The sequence below is a fragment of the Gobio gobio genome (genome assembly GCF_949357685.1).
Source record: "Gobio gobio genome assembly, chromosome: 13".
NCBI classification, from domain to species: Eukaryota; Metazoa; Chordata; class Actinopteri; order Cypriniformes; family Gobionidae; genus Gobio; species Gobio gobio.
Window position 1 is genome coordinate 22,891,223 of NC_137106.1, and position 16,815 is coordinate 22,908,037.

At 38.0% G+C, this 16,815-nt stretch overlaps 1 protein-coding gene across 1 annotated transcript in view; it reads left to right on the forward strand.

Moving 5' to 3' along the window:
* The first annotated feature begins 7,195 nt into the window (after positions 1-7,195).
* The window catches only part of LOC307135809 (proton-coupled folate transporter), a 51,195-nt gene continuing 41,575 nt past the window's right edge, over positions 7,196-16,815 (forward strand). The window contains exons 1-3 of the mRNA XM_079832488.1: positions 7,196-7,491; positions 11,501-12,248; positions 13,126-13,223. Of these exons, the coding sequence (XP_079688614.1) occupies positions 7,375-7,491; positions 11,501-12,248; positions 13,126-13,223 (963 nt within the window). The 5' untranslated portion in view covers positions 7,196-7,374. The remainder of the gene's footprint in view (positions 7,492-11,500; positions 12,249-13,125; positions 13,224-16,815) is intronic.

Genomic DNA, 16,815 nt, shown 5'->3' on the forward strand with positions numbered 1-16,815 from the left:
ATGTATAGTGTGGTCGAGGTCTAGGGGAAAAAAACTGTTTCCCTTTACAGAGCTTTTATGCTTACAATTTTATGAGGTAATTTGCAACAATTACAGTTTTCACCAAGTAGAATATGCATGCATTATTCATGGCTGTCTCGTCAGGTCCTTGCCATTCTATGTAACAGTGTAGAAATAATTTGAAAAAAAGTGGAGGTGATTATCTTCCTTTTTTAAACTAATAAGGTGCCTTGTGTCTGCCTCAGAATAAAAGGAAATAATAATAATATAAAAGGTGACGTGACTTTATTTCTCATATTCACATCTCACAACTGCAACTTTTTTTCTTGTAGTTGCAATTTCATGTCTAACAACTGCAAATTAATCTCACAATTGCTATCGGTGACTTTATTTCTCACGGTCGCACATTTATATCCAACAATGTGACTTCATATCTTAAAAATTTTTTTCCTCAGAATTCTGACTTATAATTACAACTTTATACTTACCGTTTGGTATTTCTCACAATGTGACTTCATATCTCAATTGCAAAGTTATTTCTCACAATTTTGACACATAAATGCAACTTCACACTTTATTACTTGTAATTGCCATTTGTCGCAATTATGTATTTTTTTTTAAATCTCACAATTATTTTTATTTCTCACAATTTAGACTTTAAATCTGATAATTGTGATTTCATTTCTTATAATTGCAAATATATATAATTCATACTTTAATTCTTGTAATTGTGATTTTATTTCTCACTATTGTGCATTTAAATTTCACAACTGTGACATTTCACACAATTTTGAATCATATTAACAACTTTATACTTTATTTCCTGTAATTGTGGCTTTATTTCTCAAGATTGTGCATTTATATTTCATAATGTGACTTCATATCTCACAACTGCAGTTATTTCTCATTATTCATAATTGCAACTTCACACTTTATTTCTTGTAATTGTGACTATTTATCGCAATTACGCATTTTAATCTCAGTTGTTATTTATCACAATTTTGATCTGATTATTGTGATGTAATTTCTTTTAATTGAACACAACTGTGACATTATTGCTCACAATTTTGACTCAATTGCAGCTTCATAGCCTACTTTATTTCATGTAATTGTGACTTTATTTCTCAAGATTGTGCATTTATATTTCGTAATGTGACTTCATATCTCACAATTTTGACTTAATATCTGATAATTGTGATTTAATTTCTCTTAATTTCAAATTGCAATTATTTCTTGTAACTTCGACTTTATTTCTTACGATTATGTGTTTAAATCACAATATGACTTTATACCTTACAATTGTGACATTATTTCTCATAATTTAGGCTCATAATAGCATACACATGGGGATTATAAAGACATGACATCATACCAAAACATGACAAAGACAAGCACATGGCTATACAAAAACACCACATGTGCTACACAGGACATGACAGACATGTGACAATTTCTCACAATTGTGTATTTATATCTCACAATATGTGACTTCATACCTTACATTTGTGACTTAATTTCTCAAGATTGTGCATTTATCTGTGACTTCATATCTTACAATTGTGACATTATTTCACGCAATTTTGACTCATAATTGCAACTTCATACTTTATTTCCTTGTAATTGCAACTTTTTCTCAAGATGGTTTTATATCTCGCAATTTGACTTCATATTTCACAATTTCAACATCATACTTATAATAGCAACTTTAATTCTCACTATACGTCTGACAAACGCTGATTCAGATACGGCTGATTAATAATACATGGGACATGTGGAACAAAGGAAATGTACATACAGTGGCAAGAAAAAGTATGTGAACCACTTGCAGAATCTGGGAAAAGGGGAACAATTTTAACTAAATAAGAGAGATCATACAAAATGCATGTAATTTTTTAAAAATTAAAATCACCCTGATCAAAAGTTTATGAACCTTTGATTCTCAATAATGTGTGTTTTTCCCTGGATATTTAAACAAAATAAAAAATATTTGGACATCTTCATCCTGTTCAAAAGTTGAACAGGATGAATATGTCCAAATATTTTTTATGCAACAGAAGAATTTGTTTTTGTTATTTGTTAAAATTATTCCCATTTTCACAGATTCAGCAAGTGGTTCACATACTTTTTCTTGCCACTATACCTGAGTGCATATGTAAACATGTGCATATGCACAGTTTATGTACACAACATGACACAGCACACTCACATTCGGCAAGTATTGAGTTTTTCATGCTGAACGATGTTTAACGATAAACATTATTAAACATTTGAGCGGGGATAGAAGCAATATTGAAGAACTATGAGAGTGCCTTATGATAGACCCGTCCATTGCGCAGACACAAATAAGACTCCTCAGCCAGCGCGCCTGTGTAAATATTTGAACTCTACCCAGCAGATATCAGGGCCTCAGAGAAAGACACTAGTTCAGGTGAAAAAGGATTCATTCCCATATTGCATGCCTGCTACCTCTGATCTCTCCCGCAGCTCATGTATTCACGCTCTGTATACGGGTACAATAAGTACATAAACAGAATGAAATCATCTGGGATGCTGAGCAAAATGTCTGTTATTGAATCACAGAGGTGACTACTGAAAATAAAGGGTCATATCTGAGGGGTAAATTTGTTTTTACCAAATTACATTTATAATTAGTCTATTGGTGTGTGTGTGTGTGTGTGTGTATGTGTTAAGACTGTTATAAATGTTTTGTTTTAATTAAGATGCGATCTCTCTACACTGCAAAACACTGATAAATAAAATAATAAATTTTAGTGCATTTATGTGCTTTAACAATCAGCCAATGGAACAAAAAATGCTTTTATATACAAGATAGGGGCTCTTGGGTTAATTGATTTTGTTTTAAAGAATGTTTACGTAATTGGAAAAAAAGGAAAGATGATCATTACGGCTTATCTGATATATTAGTGGTTGACACTTATTTAAAAAGTATGACTAATGGGCGATATAATTCAGATATATACTGTAAATAATACAGCTAGGTGAATAACATGTTATTGGACACTACAATACAAGGCAGAGCTAACACTTCTGTTAATTTGTCACTTGTTGCATAACATGATACTGTACTTTAAAGGTCCCATGGCATGGCATTTTTCTATTATTTTATAGTGTTTCCTGAGGTGTACTTATATTGTTAGTATGATTTTTACATCATAAAATGTCATAATTTAGAAATAAAAGGCATTTTGTCTATACTGCTGTTTGCCCTGTGGCTGACTGCCCTGTTTCAAGAGGCGTGTCTGCTGTGAGACTTCAGTAAAAACGCCCACTGTTGTGATTGGCTGACATCTTTGCATTTGAAATGAGCGGAGGGGGCGTGGTTTAACGAGGTCTACGACGCACGAGCTGCTGCCAGAGAGACGGATGGACCTGAGTTCACTTCTCATCAGTTCTCTCAGCATGTCTCAGTTCAGGGTGAACTGTTACTAGAATATTTCAGGTTATTAGTTTATTTCTAGTCGGAGGGGCTGTCACTCATGTCTGAAAGTTAGTAACTTTAGTAAATTATGGATCAGCGCTGACTCGAGACGCGAACCGTTTAGAACGATTCAGTCCGATTTGGTGAACTGATTCGGTTCACTAAAAAGAACCGATTCAAAAGAATGATTCGTTCGCGAACCGACATCACGGAGACGGAGCGATTGCTAACAAAGTTATTTATAGTAACTACTGAGTTATGAGAGCGCTGTCTGTCAGCGCAAGTTTATTGTGTTTGTATCTGAGAGTTCTGAATAAACACGAGTCCCAGTCACGCAGAGTCCGTCTTCATCATTATTACCAACTTTGTAACACATGCAATGTACCATTACAGCGAGATGAACGAGTTAGTAAGTTTGATTAAAGCATTATTTCTAGATATGTTCCAATCATATGAAAAGCGTCAGTGACGCGCATTGAGTAACTTACACAGCGCAAACCAGGGACGTCACTAGGATTGGAAGACTGGGGGGGCTTAGCCCCCAGGGTATTTGTAACTTTGCAAAATCTTTGCACTCCCATCTAGAGCTACACTTACGTCAACAACCAGTCAAGAAACCAAGATGTTAACAAGTAAAACGTGACAGACATATCCTCTTCTTCCATTTCTACTCTTTTAAAGAAAAGTGACTGTAATATTAGCTTTTAGACACATCAAAGCTGCATGGGGGAATTTACTTAGGCCAGACTTTGCTCCTGATGCGTTACTATAAGCAATGACTTAAATGCTATCTGTCTGCTCATGTAAATGTATGAAAAAGTAATAGCATACTATAATTAATTCCTCTCTATATAAGATAAGTTGTCCACAGAATGCTATTTAATTACACAGAACCGCATGTATTCAACCCATTTTTGAGCTAAAATACAAATATACAGCTAAACCTAAATTGAGCTAAACCTATACAAATACCACAGCTGTACAATTTTCACACCCTATACCAAATTTACTCTGTACAATAGCCTAATGACATAACATTATTTAATATTTGAATCACAGCTTATATTGTGTTTTGACATCGACAACCCAAGTGCATTTTACCTCAAACTTGCGACTAGTTAACTTTCTAAAGTAGGTCGACATCTCGGGTCGACATTAACACACTGACAAAATTATATTCTGAATTAAAAATATTTTATACCACTTTTTAATGTGTGATTGTGTAAAGGTGTTCACGAGATACCAACCTCAACGTCGAACACTCGTTCTCAAGAAGACAGCGGTGTGTGTGTGTGTGTGTGTGTGGGGCGCGCGTGAGGGCAGCGAAAGGAATTGCAGCTGAACTATTTGCTCTATGAAAGACATTGATAAAGACGAAAACTAAGGACATTTAATCTATCATTTTATTTAAGTTAGTTTTGCCAAACACATTACAGATTTGGTTAGTTATCGTTTTTTTTTTTTGTAATGCCTTTTTATTTTACAGTTAATTGCAGTAGCGCTCCGGTCTGCAACGCTCTGAAAGCTGCCACAGTTCACACCAATATGCAACGAGACGCGGTGCATCATCTTCATAGCACAACACTCTTTGTACTTCTGTCCAACTTCCGACTTTTCGGCTATTTTTTGTAGCTGGATATATATAATTTGTTGCATCTAAATATGAATGAGGATACGGTTATTGATAAATCTAATTGTTATTGTTGTTCTTATTATCATTTAGGGGGGCTTAGGAACATTTTGGGGTAGCTTCAGCCCCCCTAAAATAGGCCTAACGACGTCCCTGGCGCAAACAAAGACACAACAGCAGTAATCGAATGTAATCCAGTTTATTGTGGGGAAAGCTGGCTAGCCTAGCCGGATACCCTCACGCTTACCCCCCTTCTGCTTAATCTCACGCTGCGTTTGGTGCCTCCGCTGTGGGCCAGATGCAGTACTGGGGGTCGGGGATGTTGAAGGCCGAGCTTCGGCGTGCGTGAGGTTTATCTCTAAAGATGTGGCTCTGCCGATGTTAAGCAGAAACTCCCGACTGTATGCACATTTAAGAACAGATAGACGCGACGAGGACGTGCAAAAACACTGACTCACAAGATAGAAAACACTAAAACACCGTTCTGTCGGGAGAGAGAGAAGCCGCAGTGTGTGCACGAATAATAAATAATTAGCTACACATAAGAAATCACTGATCACAGATCAGAAGGAACTGAAAAAAGACTTCTGTTTTCATTTGTACATCCAAACACTGAGAAACTGCCAGCATTCACTCGTTCACAACCCATGATCTCACGAGCGTTTGCATGGGCGTGCCAGATTCTCTGGGTGGAGGAAAGGGCGGTAAACGTTTCTGCTTGGACGTCAAACCAGGAGACTTCAGGATTGGCTCGTCTGGCCTGTCATTTTCTCAAAGGCAGAGAAAGAGAGCCAGAACTCGGTTTTACACCGATCAACATTTCTATCCACTTGGGGACAATATTCAGGCTAGGGGAACTCATATTAATGTTGAAATACCTCATAAAATGAAAATTTCATGCCATGGGACCTTTAAGGAATGTGTTTCTTGCTGACTATTGTTGTTTAGATGTTGCATTACATGATAAACTGTAAAGAATGGGCTTTTTGTCAGTTCTGTGTAGATTTTGTAAACTTTCCCTACATGGCAGAAGGGGAGGGGCTTGTTGTATTAAACCTGGAAACACATTAAGTTTGTTTGAAACTTCACTTCCTTTAAATAGAAACCAGCAAAAGTTTGTTAAAAATACTGGTTTCTTGGCAGCATGGATAACGCAAACCAGTGATAACTCTGTGTATAGATGCGCAAACATGTGGTCCTGTTCGGTTTCACAACTTAACTTGTCTAAAATGTAACCAAGCTCTTTGCTGTTGCAATGTACATACACTGTGGATTCTGAAAAGGCTTTTTTTTTTTTTTGGAAAGACATATATAGCTTGAAGAAAGCTTGCAGAAGAATACAGTTTTTGTGAGAATCACCCTTCAATCTGATGGTCTACTTTGCTGGGTACAAATGATGACAAAATTGGCATATTAAATAAGATAAATGATGTATGCTTAATTTCATGATTAGTGTATGATTAAAAATTGTACATCCCTAGTACAAACTAAAATGTGTACAAGTACATATAAAACCATCCAAACACGATTTTAAAAATAAATAAAATCAAAATGTTTATTTTTAGGCCCATTGTGTGAATCCCGAAGCTGTAAACAGTGATTGGACGAGGAGAAAAATTGGGCTAGATTTCATTCCTTTGGAGCAGGTTTTGAGACAGCTTTGGTCAGGAAATTATTCTGGGACCTGGCAACCCTGGCTTAGAGAGGAAGTTCTTTGAATATTATCTTGGACAAAAACAGTCAAAAAGGTTGAGAACCACTGGACTAAATGTTTTAATGTTATTGATTCATACTATACTATTCTCTTTTCATACTCTTTTCATATTCTACACTCTAAAATAATACAAAGAAACATTTGACATGTTGTAACTGAAGTACTGAAAATGATATTTGCTGCTATAACGGGAAATGGTAGCACCATTCACTTTGCAAGTTTACCATTCTGAAAACGCATACTGCAGAAAGAAGAACAGGATTCTCTCAACTCTTTGTTTTTGCTGGGGAAGTGTGAATCTGTGGGGGATGTGTTCATAGGGCATATAAAGGCCAACCACTTTTACAACCTCAAAGTAGAACAATTCCTGATAAGAGAATGCCGAGAGAGACAATTTCCTCCTGTTCCAGCTGACATGCATGTGACTAGCCTTACAGTGTGTTTTAACAAGAAAACACTTCCCTTGTCCATTATTCCCTTTGGACAGTATGAACGATTAACATGGGTTTACTCTACCAAACACGGCTTTAATATTAAGAGACATTTCCTTCTTCCTTCCGCGTCCCTATATCTGTCACTGCAAAGCTGAATATGTCGGCATGGAAAGAGAAGCTAAGGAGAGTTGTTACAGTGGAGCCAGTGATTTTTTTCTACATGACTAGCACTTTCATTGTAACACCTGCATATCAACAGATGATTATCATAAAGGTAAGAGAGCTGCTACTTTTGTGATTTAAAGCAAGCAAAGTAAAGGGAGAGAGTGAAAGGGAGAGGCATTAATCAAGCTGGTCCGACGAGTCAGTGTTTTGTTCTTTGAACTGAAAAACAGGTCAGCAGGGTCCAGTTCTAGTACACAAAACGGAAATGCCCGAAGCAGTACCACAGAGTGCTTGGAGAATAGCAGTGGAGCTCGAGATGTACTCAAAACCCAAAACTACAACAGGCATTAATCAAACCGAACCGGCCATGACAGTCCCAGAGCAAAACAACAGGCACTGCGATCACTCATGCACCAGATTAAACAATCGCTGACAGTCATTAGTCTGTATTCTGTTGCTGAACTTAAACATTGGCTATGCTTGAGAAACTTCAGTATCTTGATCTTAACCTTGTGTAATGTGGGAAACTGACATGACATTTAACTTTTTGGTAAGTTGATATGTCCAGCTATGTGACACACAGCAATCTTTTTTAAACAGATTTTGCTATTTGAGAGACTACTACAGGGAATTTAAAAAAATATCTTCAAATGTATTTGTTATGCATAAGAAATGACAGAAGAAAGATGATTAAAACATATACAGACATTCTGCATTTAATTAAAAAATATATTTTAAAGGTGCATGTATTACCTGGCCAAAAATTCAAGGTAACACACACACGCACACACGCAGGCACGCAGGCACGCACGCACGCGCACACACACACACACACACACACACACACACACACACACACACACACACACACACACACACACACACACACACACACACACACACACACACACACACACACACACACACACACACACACACACACACACTTTTTTCATGTTTTATGGGGACTTTCCATAGGCGTAATGGTTTTTATACCGTACAAACCGTATTTTCTATCCCCCTACACTGCCCCTGCCCCTAAACCTATCCATCACAGGAGACATTCTGCATTTTTATATTTTCAAAAAACATCACTTAGTCTGATTTATAAGATGTTTTCCTCATGGGGACCAAAAAATGTCCCCACAAGGACGAGGATTTCGGATATTGCCATCTTTGTGGGGACATTTTGTCCCCATAACGTAGGGATTTGCAGTCCACACACACACACACACACACACACACACACACACACACACACACACACACACACACACAATATTGGCCCTATATATATATATATATATATATATATATATATATATATATATATATATATATATATATATATACTGTATATAACACTGTATTGCCAAAAGTATAGGACACCCCTCCAAATCATTGAATTCCGGTGTAACAATCACTTCCATGGCCACAGTTGTATACAATCAAGCACCTGGGCATGCAGACTGCTTCTACAAACATTTGTGAAAGAATGGGTCGCTCTCAGGAGCTCAGTGAATTCAAGCGCGGTACCGTGATAGGTTAAGTCCATTCGTGAAATTTCCTCACTTCTAAATATTCCATGGTCAACAGCAACTCAGCCACGAAGTGGTAGGCCACGTAAAATGACAGAGCGGGGTTAGCACATGCTGAGGCGCACAGTGCACAGACACACACACTTTCTGCAGAGTCAATAGCTACAGACTTTGTGTGGCCTTCAGATTAGCTCAAGAACAGTGTGTAGTGAGCTTCATGGAATGGGTTTCCATGGCTGAGCAGCTCCATCCAAGCCTTACATCACCAAGTCCAATGCAAAGCGTCGGATGCAGAGGAGACTGGACTCTAGAGCAGTGGAGACGTGTTCTCTGGAGTGATCAATCACGCTTCTCTGTCTGATAATCCGATGGACGAGTCTGGGTTTGGCGGTTGCCAGGAGAACGGTACTTGCCTGACTGCATTGTGCCAAGTGTAAAGTTTGGTGGAAGGGGTATTATGGTGTGGGGTTGTTTTTCAGGGGTTGGGCTTGGCCCCTTAGTTCCAGTGAAAAGAACTCTTAATGCTTCAGCATAGCAAGACATTTTGGACAATTTCATCCTCCCGACTTTGTGGGAACAGTTTGGGGATGGCCCCTTCCTGTTCTAACATGACTGCGCACCAGTGCACAAAGCAAGGTCCATAAAGACATGGATGAGCGAGCTGGTGTGGAGGAACTTGACTGGCCTGCATAGAGTCCTGACCTCCAACCGATAGTCCTGACCTTGGTCTCCTCGTCCAACATCAGTATATATATATATATATATATATACTGATGTTGGACGAGGAGACCAAGGTCAGGACTATCGGTTGGAGGTCAGGACTCTATGTATATATATATATATATATATATATATGTATGTATATATATATATATATATGTATATGTATATATATATATATATATATATATATATATATATATATATATATATATATATGCAGTCCATTATATATTATAATTCGCGTTGATTGGGACACTTTTTCCAAGTCATCTCAATGCCAAAAAGTGTCCCAATCACCCTGAATTCACCCTACATATTATAATATTATTAATAACTTATATCCAATAATAAATGAATAGTCATCAAAGAATAAACGTAAGGAGAAAATGCAGGAAAAATAATATGTGAACTGTGATGACATTTCTATGAATATAAATAATGCAGTGAATATATGCATTTGCTTAAGGGTGACGCTTTCCAAAACATGCAGCTGTTTTTAGTTCCTGCTCTTGTCACTTTGCTTTTTTTTTCTGAGCAAGTGTCCTTCCTTTCCTCTCTCCTTTATATTCTCTTACCCTTCCAATGAACTCTGCAGCTCCACACATAACAGCTCTCAGAAAAATGTGGATGAATATATCATATGAATGAGCACAACTTCACGCAGTGAAAACTGTTCAAAGATTAAAGAGGGTCCAATCATTTATTGCAAAGTGCTCATCTACGCCACTCTTAATGGCCTCGATTCTTGCCATTTTCTCCTTGATATCATCATATTTGTGAGGTTGCGGTTCGTGAGATTCCCCGAGGCTTGTTCTTACAATAACTGTGGGCGTCCCCCGACGCGATGAGTTACTGCCCGGGTTGTGCATCATTCCCATAATGCCTTAGAGCATCATTACTGACAATGAATAAAAACTCAGGGAAGTAGGAAATCCTTAAAGCTGACCTAAGAAGCTATACCCGACTTTCAATTCTTTCAACTAAAAAAAAAAAGCCTGTTATAGCTCTTGAGGTGGCTAAAAAATAGGCTAACTTCCGTCAACATAACCAACGTGATGACAACCTAATCTTCAGTGTACACTCTAAAAAAAAAAAGATAGAAAAGAAAAAAAGGACATTGACGGTGAGATGGCTGAGACGAACGCGCACCATCAGACAGAAAGAGCAAGACTGATATTTACTGAACGCAGAACGAACGAACCTCGCAAAAGACTTTTAAAAATGCCGGTTTAAATAAAATGCTGCTTGAGTTCAACCAATCAGCATGTTCAGCGCCCAAGTCCCACCCCCGAAAGTTCCCGAACTTTGAAAAAGTACTACCCAGGGAGCAGGGCCGTTTGGAGGGGGAAATATTTACCCAGAACTTCATTTAGACCCTGGTTCCTGTGGTCGAAACACATCGAGTACCACCCCAAAGTTCCGTTCCTGGGGAAAGTTCCTGCGGTGGAAACACGGCTTTAGTCAAAGAACCGCTGAAGAACCGCTGAAGAACCACTGAAGCACCAAAATTGGTATATAGCACTTAAAAAGGTTCCCCTATGATTATGAGCCAAGAACCATTTTTGGTGCCATATAGAACCTTTTTTTAGAGTATATTCAAGTTCAAATAGATACGGTTCACGATCTGCACCAAAGTAAATATCTTATAAATCGTCTCTCACAAATGTGTCCATGGTTACAAGGCACTGTGCAAGTAGGTTGTCACGTTGGTTATGTTGACGTACAACTTTTTTAGGAAAAAGCTCAGGGATATTTAGATTTTGTTGTTGTGTTTAATAGACAATGCCGTGGTGCTTTAAATATTAATAGTTTTAACATATTTTGAATGATTTTGAATTACTTTTGTCTTTTGTACAGGTGTGTCAAGAATTGCTCAAGAATGATACTATCTGCAGTAAACCTGAGCACCACAAAGGGGATGAGAAGATTCAGACTACAGCCTCCTACATCCTGCTTCTGTTCAATGCCACCCTCAGCCTGGTCTCCATCCCCCCCGCTGTAATGCTGGGCTCCTGGTCTGACCGCGCTGGCCGTCGGTCGGTAATGGCGCTCCCTTCACTGTTGTCCCTGCTGAGTGGGGGATTACTCTTGACTGTAGCCCTGTTGGATAACATCAGCGTTTACTGGACCCTGATGGCTGCCGCCCTAACAGGCCTGACAGGTGGCCATGTCTCCATTTTCCTCAGCTCCTTCAGCTACCTGGCCGACTTGACCATGGGCTCCAGCTCCAGTCGCACTTTACGTATGGCAGTGGCCGAGTCCATGATCTTCGTTGGAGGAACAGTGGGCTTCTTGCTGGGTGGATTTTTGGAGCAAGAATGTGGGCTCGAAGCAGCGTTCGGGGCCTACATTGGCTGCCACGTCCTGGCATTACTTTATATTGTGCTTTGGCTGAGAGACCCTTCAACAGGAAAAAATACATGTATATCTGCCTATAAAGAGGATACAGATGAGCAATGTTCTCCGGGAGACCATTCTCGGCTGTTCATCCTAAAGTACGCCAAGATGTCTTTCAAAGCAGTGTTCAAGAGGAGGTCAGGGCAGGAGAGACTGAAATTGCTCTTTCTCATTCTCTGCACCTTCATAAATAACCTGGTGGCTGTTGGTCAGTGCAAACTCGCACATACACAAACACACAAACATATTTATATAGCATATGTATTCACAGCAGTCACAGCAGTATGCAGGTTAATCTCAAGAAACCTGTCAACGATATGTCAAAATCACATTGAACCCCAAAATCAAAAGAAACAAACACATATAAATATATATATATTTTCCCATGAAAATTAACCACATTGTAAAGGTTTCTGTAGTTTAAAATACTTACAAGTAAGTACACAGACACAGACACACAGACACATTGTTTCTTGATTTCATACAGTACATTCACCAATACAGACCTTTCAGAACCTTTAAACAAGGTTTGAAATGAAATATGAGATGAAATAATACAGCATAAACATTCATTTTATTAAAACGTCAAAAAAGTTAGTTTTTCTTTTTTTAAGTTGGCAACATGTGTTCCAACTTTGAGATGGGTGTAATGGATTATCAGTGCAACTAATATCTGCCTCGTGGTTGAGTCGGCTGTTTATGATGATAATACTGCTGAGCCACTGCAGGGAGGTTTTAAAACACTCAATCTGAGTTCTGTCACTCCTGAGGCGAGAGGAGTGAGTGAGTGAGAGCGAGAGAGAGAGAGAGAGAGAGAGAGAGACATGGTGATTTCTGTAGATGACTCTACCAAGTTCCATGAATTCTTAAAATGAGTTATTAGTGGCCTTACATAATAGTATCTTTAATATTGTCTCATTTAATTTTAATTTGTATAGGTTCATAATTAATGATCAATCATCTCATTTGAAATACACACTGTATTGCTTTTAAAAACATTGATTTTTGAAAGTCATGCCAATAAAGATTTGGAGAGAGGGTGGACATAAATAATAATGTGCTTTTATGTGCATTTGTCTCTGCAGGGGAACAGTCGATCTTGCTGTTGTATTTGATGTACGAGCCCAGAGAGTTCACAAATGCCATGTTTGGGGTATTTAACTCTGTGAGGATGCTCTTGTTGGTAAGTGCTCTTGCTTAATGCAGTAATGCTTTCTCTGATGACTCATGTCTCTCAGCTAACTCAGAGTGGAGCTCATTGGATGCCCTTGAAATGCCACTAAATCTTTCGATTTCAGGCTCAAACAGCAATGGCCCTGCAGAACGGCCATTGACTGGACACAGCTGTGTATCTTTCCTTTCTCATTTGATTCTCTTCTCTGCTAGCACACCCAGCTGAGCACTATGCCCTTGCACACACACACCCCTTTGATAACCAAACGTGCACCTTTCTTTAATATTATTTATGGGATTTAGTTAGAAAGGAAACAATGGGGTGAAGATAAGGGAATGACATAACCCACAACAGACAACAAGACAAATATCAGCATCAGTCCATTCCGTGACACGGCAGTTCCACTCCATACGAGCTTCAGTAATATGGGACAACGGTCTTTATGACTGCGACTATAAAGATCCATCTGCCATTTGACATCATAAAGTCTTAAAGTGGAAATGAATTTCTGATATATAACAAACACGATTAATATAACCATTTAAAATAAATAAAAGATGTTTTGTTATAGCTTTTAGAGCATCTTGCAATACCACAGCGTGTCACGTTAGGTGTTGGTTTGCTCCAAGTGTGCCACACGAGTCCTGAAAAGAGAAGCCAAAGCATTTTGATCGCCCCAGGTGGCTGGAGGCAGTATGAAGGCAATTTTAAAACACTGCTTTATTAAGCTTCGAAGCTTTATGAATCTCCTGTTTCAAATCAATTGGTTCAGAGCGTGTATCAAAAAGGTATCAAACTGCCAAAGTCATGTGATTTCAGTAAACAAGGTTTTGTTACGTCATCACTGTTTTGAAACACTTCGAAATGTCAATAGTTCCCCGCAAGGGGTGCGATGATCCCTGTGAACCCATGAACCATGAGCAGTCACTGAGAACCATTGAATAAGTGTCTGTGGGTTCTACCTGATCTCTGATTGGTTTTATACATTTGTAGACATTTTAATTAGACATTAGCATAATTAAAAGGAATAATAGTAGTTAATAGTGTCTAACAAAACAAGCCCTGACAATTGATAAAAGAACATGTAGACACTTAATATTTCCTTTTATTAGATGATTAGTTAATTGCATTTTAAATATTTTACTTTCAATAAAACATTTGAAATAGATTTGTAAAAGGTGTTTTTATGCAAGTTTGATGCCTGTTCTGATCAGCAGGGGTCGCCGTGGAGACGGGTGTCAAATTGTTTCGAAGCTTCGACACAATACGGTTCAATGGCTTCAACTGTTTCAGTGTTTCACAAAGCCTCTGTCTGCCCATCACTAATGCAGTATAGGTCATAAACCCCGCCCCCTTTATGAAATGAAATGAGACATAGACAATCTAAACAATCAAATTACAATTCAAATACATTTTTTCCAAAGATGGTTTCTGTCATTTTAAGCAGTTTTTTTGTTAGTTCCTAAAGTTTTTGTTCTTTAAATAAGTTTAGTTTTAGTTAGTTACTTATTTGATGCTATACAAATGGGGTGTGACATTATGATTGACAGCTTCTCTAAGCGAAGTAGTCACTGAGGTACCAACGGACATTTTTCAGGAATTTCGAGAGGAGATTTGAGCTTTAACGTTAATTTCTACATTTCCATAACTAAAAAAAGTTAAAAGTTGTTGATTAGGCGGGAGTGTAGGCAGGACCTTGATATCGCTGCTCCACTTCGCACTCACTGCTCTCCTTTATAATTGTATAATCATAATCTCACATTGTGACTATATTTCTTTTTTTAATCTTTATCTCGCAGCTACTTTATCATTTGCTTTGATGCAGAAACATGCTGTCCCCACCCATCTTAAAAGGATCCAGTAGCCAAATGTTACCCTTGATGTGGCCCAATTCACCTACTTATACTACCCCATAGTGTGTAGCAGAAGAGTAGACAAGCTTTGGGACATACTACTCCGTCATCTTTAATGGACAGTGCTTAGTTATGTGCATCCTGTCACCGTAAACTGCCCTGTCAATCATCTTGTCACAGTTAAAATCCTCCACATTCAATCTAATTTCATTTCCTACCATTTCGGAGAGAAATGTTGTAGCACGTTGATCTGCCAGTCGTCTTTCATGTAGAGACTCTCCTGGCCAAACGTATCATTAAAAAGTTTACATGCTGCTGCAGATGAAATGTGTGGATAACATTGAATAAATATCTTTTCGTCAGGTTAGATACTGATAATGAATCACTCAAACCACTTCATCTAAACCTCTCTACGTAACCGCCGGGCTCGCACATCCTCCATGTCTGTAGTTTTTACGACTTTTTACTTGTGTTTGTAGTTCTAATTGTGGGATCTGTCTAATTGTATATGTGTGACCAGATATAGTAGACCAGGGGTCTCCAAACTCGGTCATGGAGGGCCGCGTTCCAATTAAACACACCTGAACCAGCGAATCAGTGTCTAACTAGGGCCTTGTAAGACACTGATTAGCTGGTTCGGGTGTGTTTATTTGGGGTTGGAGTTAAACTGCAGGACAGCGGCCCTCCAGGACCGAGTTTGGAGATCCCTGTAGTAGACCATCCGGGCATCTTTGGAATACTAATTTCAGCATACTATGATTTTTTTGGGATGTACTAAATCTATTTTCGAATACTATTTAGGACGGATAGTATGCAAATTGGGATGCACCACAATTGTTGAACTTTCTATTCATTAAAGAATCCTGAATATATGGAAGATTGTGTCACGGTCGCAGCACAAAGGAAAGTTGACAGGATCTAGATGCAGTAGCTACCTTTATTAAACTAAAACACTCAAATCTTGACAAAACACTGAAGCAACTCAGGAACAAAACCAATATGGTACAGACAAGAACAGCGAATTAAAAGAAATGCCAGGCTTAAATACAAGAGCAAACCAATCAAACATAAGTGAAACACCTGTGACAACTTAATCAAACCATTAGAAACCTAGACAACCAATAAGGAACGGGAGCATGGGAAATTGTATCTACGTAACTAGAACTAGAAACTGAACTAATTAACAAACTGAAAAACTAACATGAAAACATTAACAGAACAGAGAAAGATATCAAAAAACAAACTCAAAAACGTGACAGCTTGTTTCCGCCATTGAATAAAAAAACATTAAAAAGGTAATTTTTATCCTCACAACTTTTTTCTCAGAATTGTGTGATAAAAACTCACAATTCTTGAGTTGTGTGTGTTACGGGGAAAAAAAAGTAGTGAATTGTGAGATATAAACTCGCAATTGCGAGAAATAAAGTCAGATTTGTGCGTTTTTATCCCACATTTCTAACTTCAATACTCGCAATTGTGAGATAAAATTCACAATTATCTTTTTTTTTTTTTTATTCCGTGGCAGAAACAAGCTTCCATATGAACAAAATATATAATGCTTTCTATAAAAATATTAAGCAGCACAACTATTTTCTACATTGATAACACGAAATGATTCTTCAGCACCAAATCAGCATATTAGAATGATTTCTGAAGACTGGAGTAATGGCTGCTGAAAATTCAACTTTGCATTCACTGGAATAAATTCAATTAAAAAATATATTCAAATAGAAAACACATATTTTAAA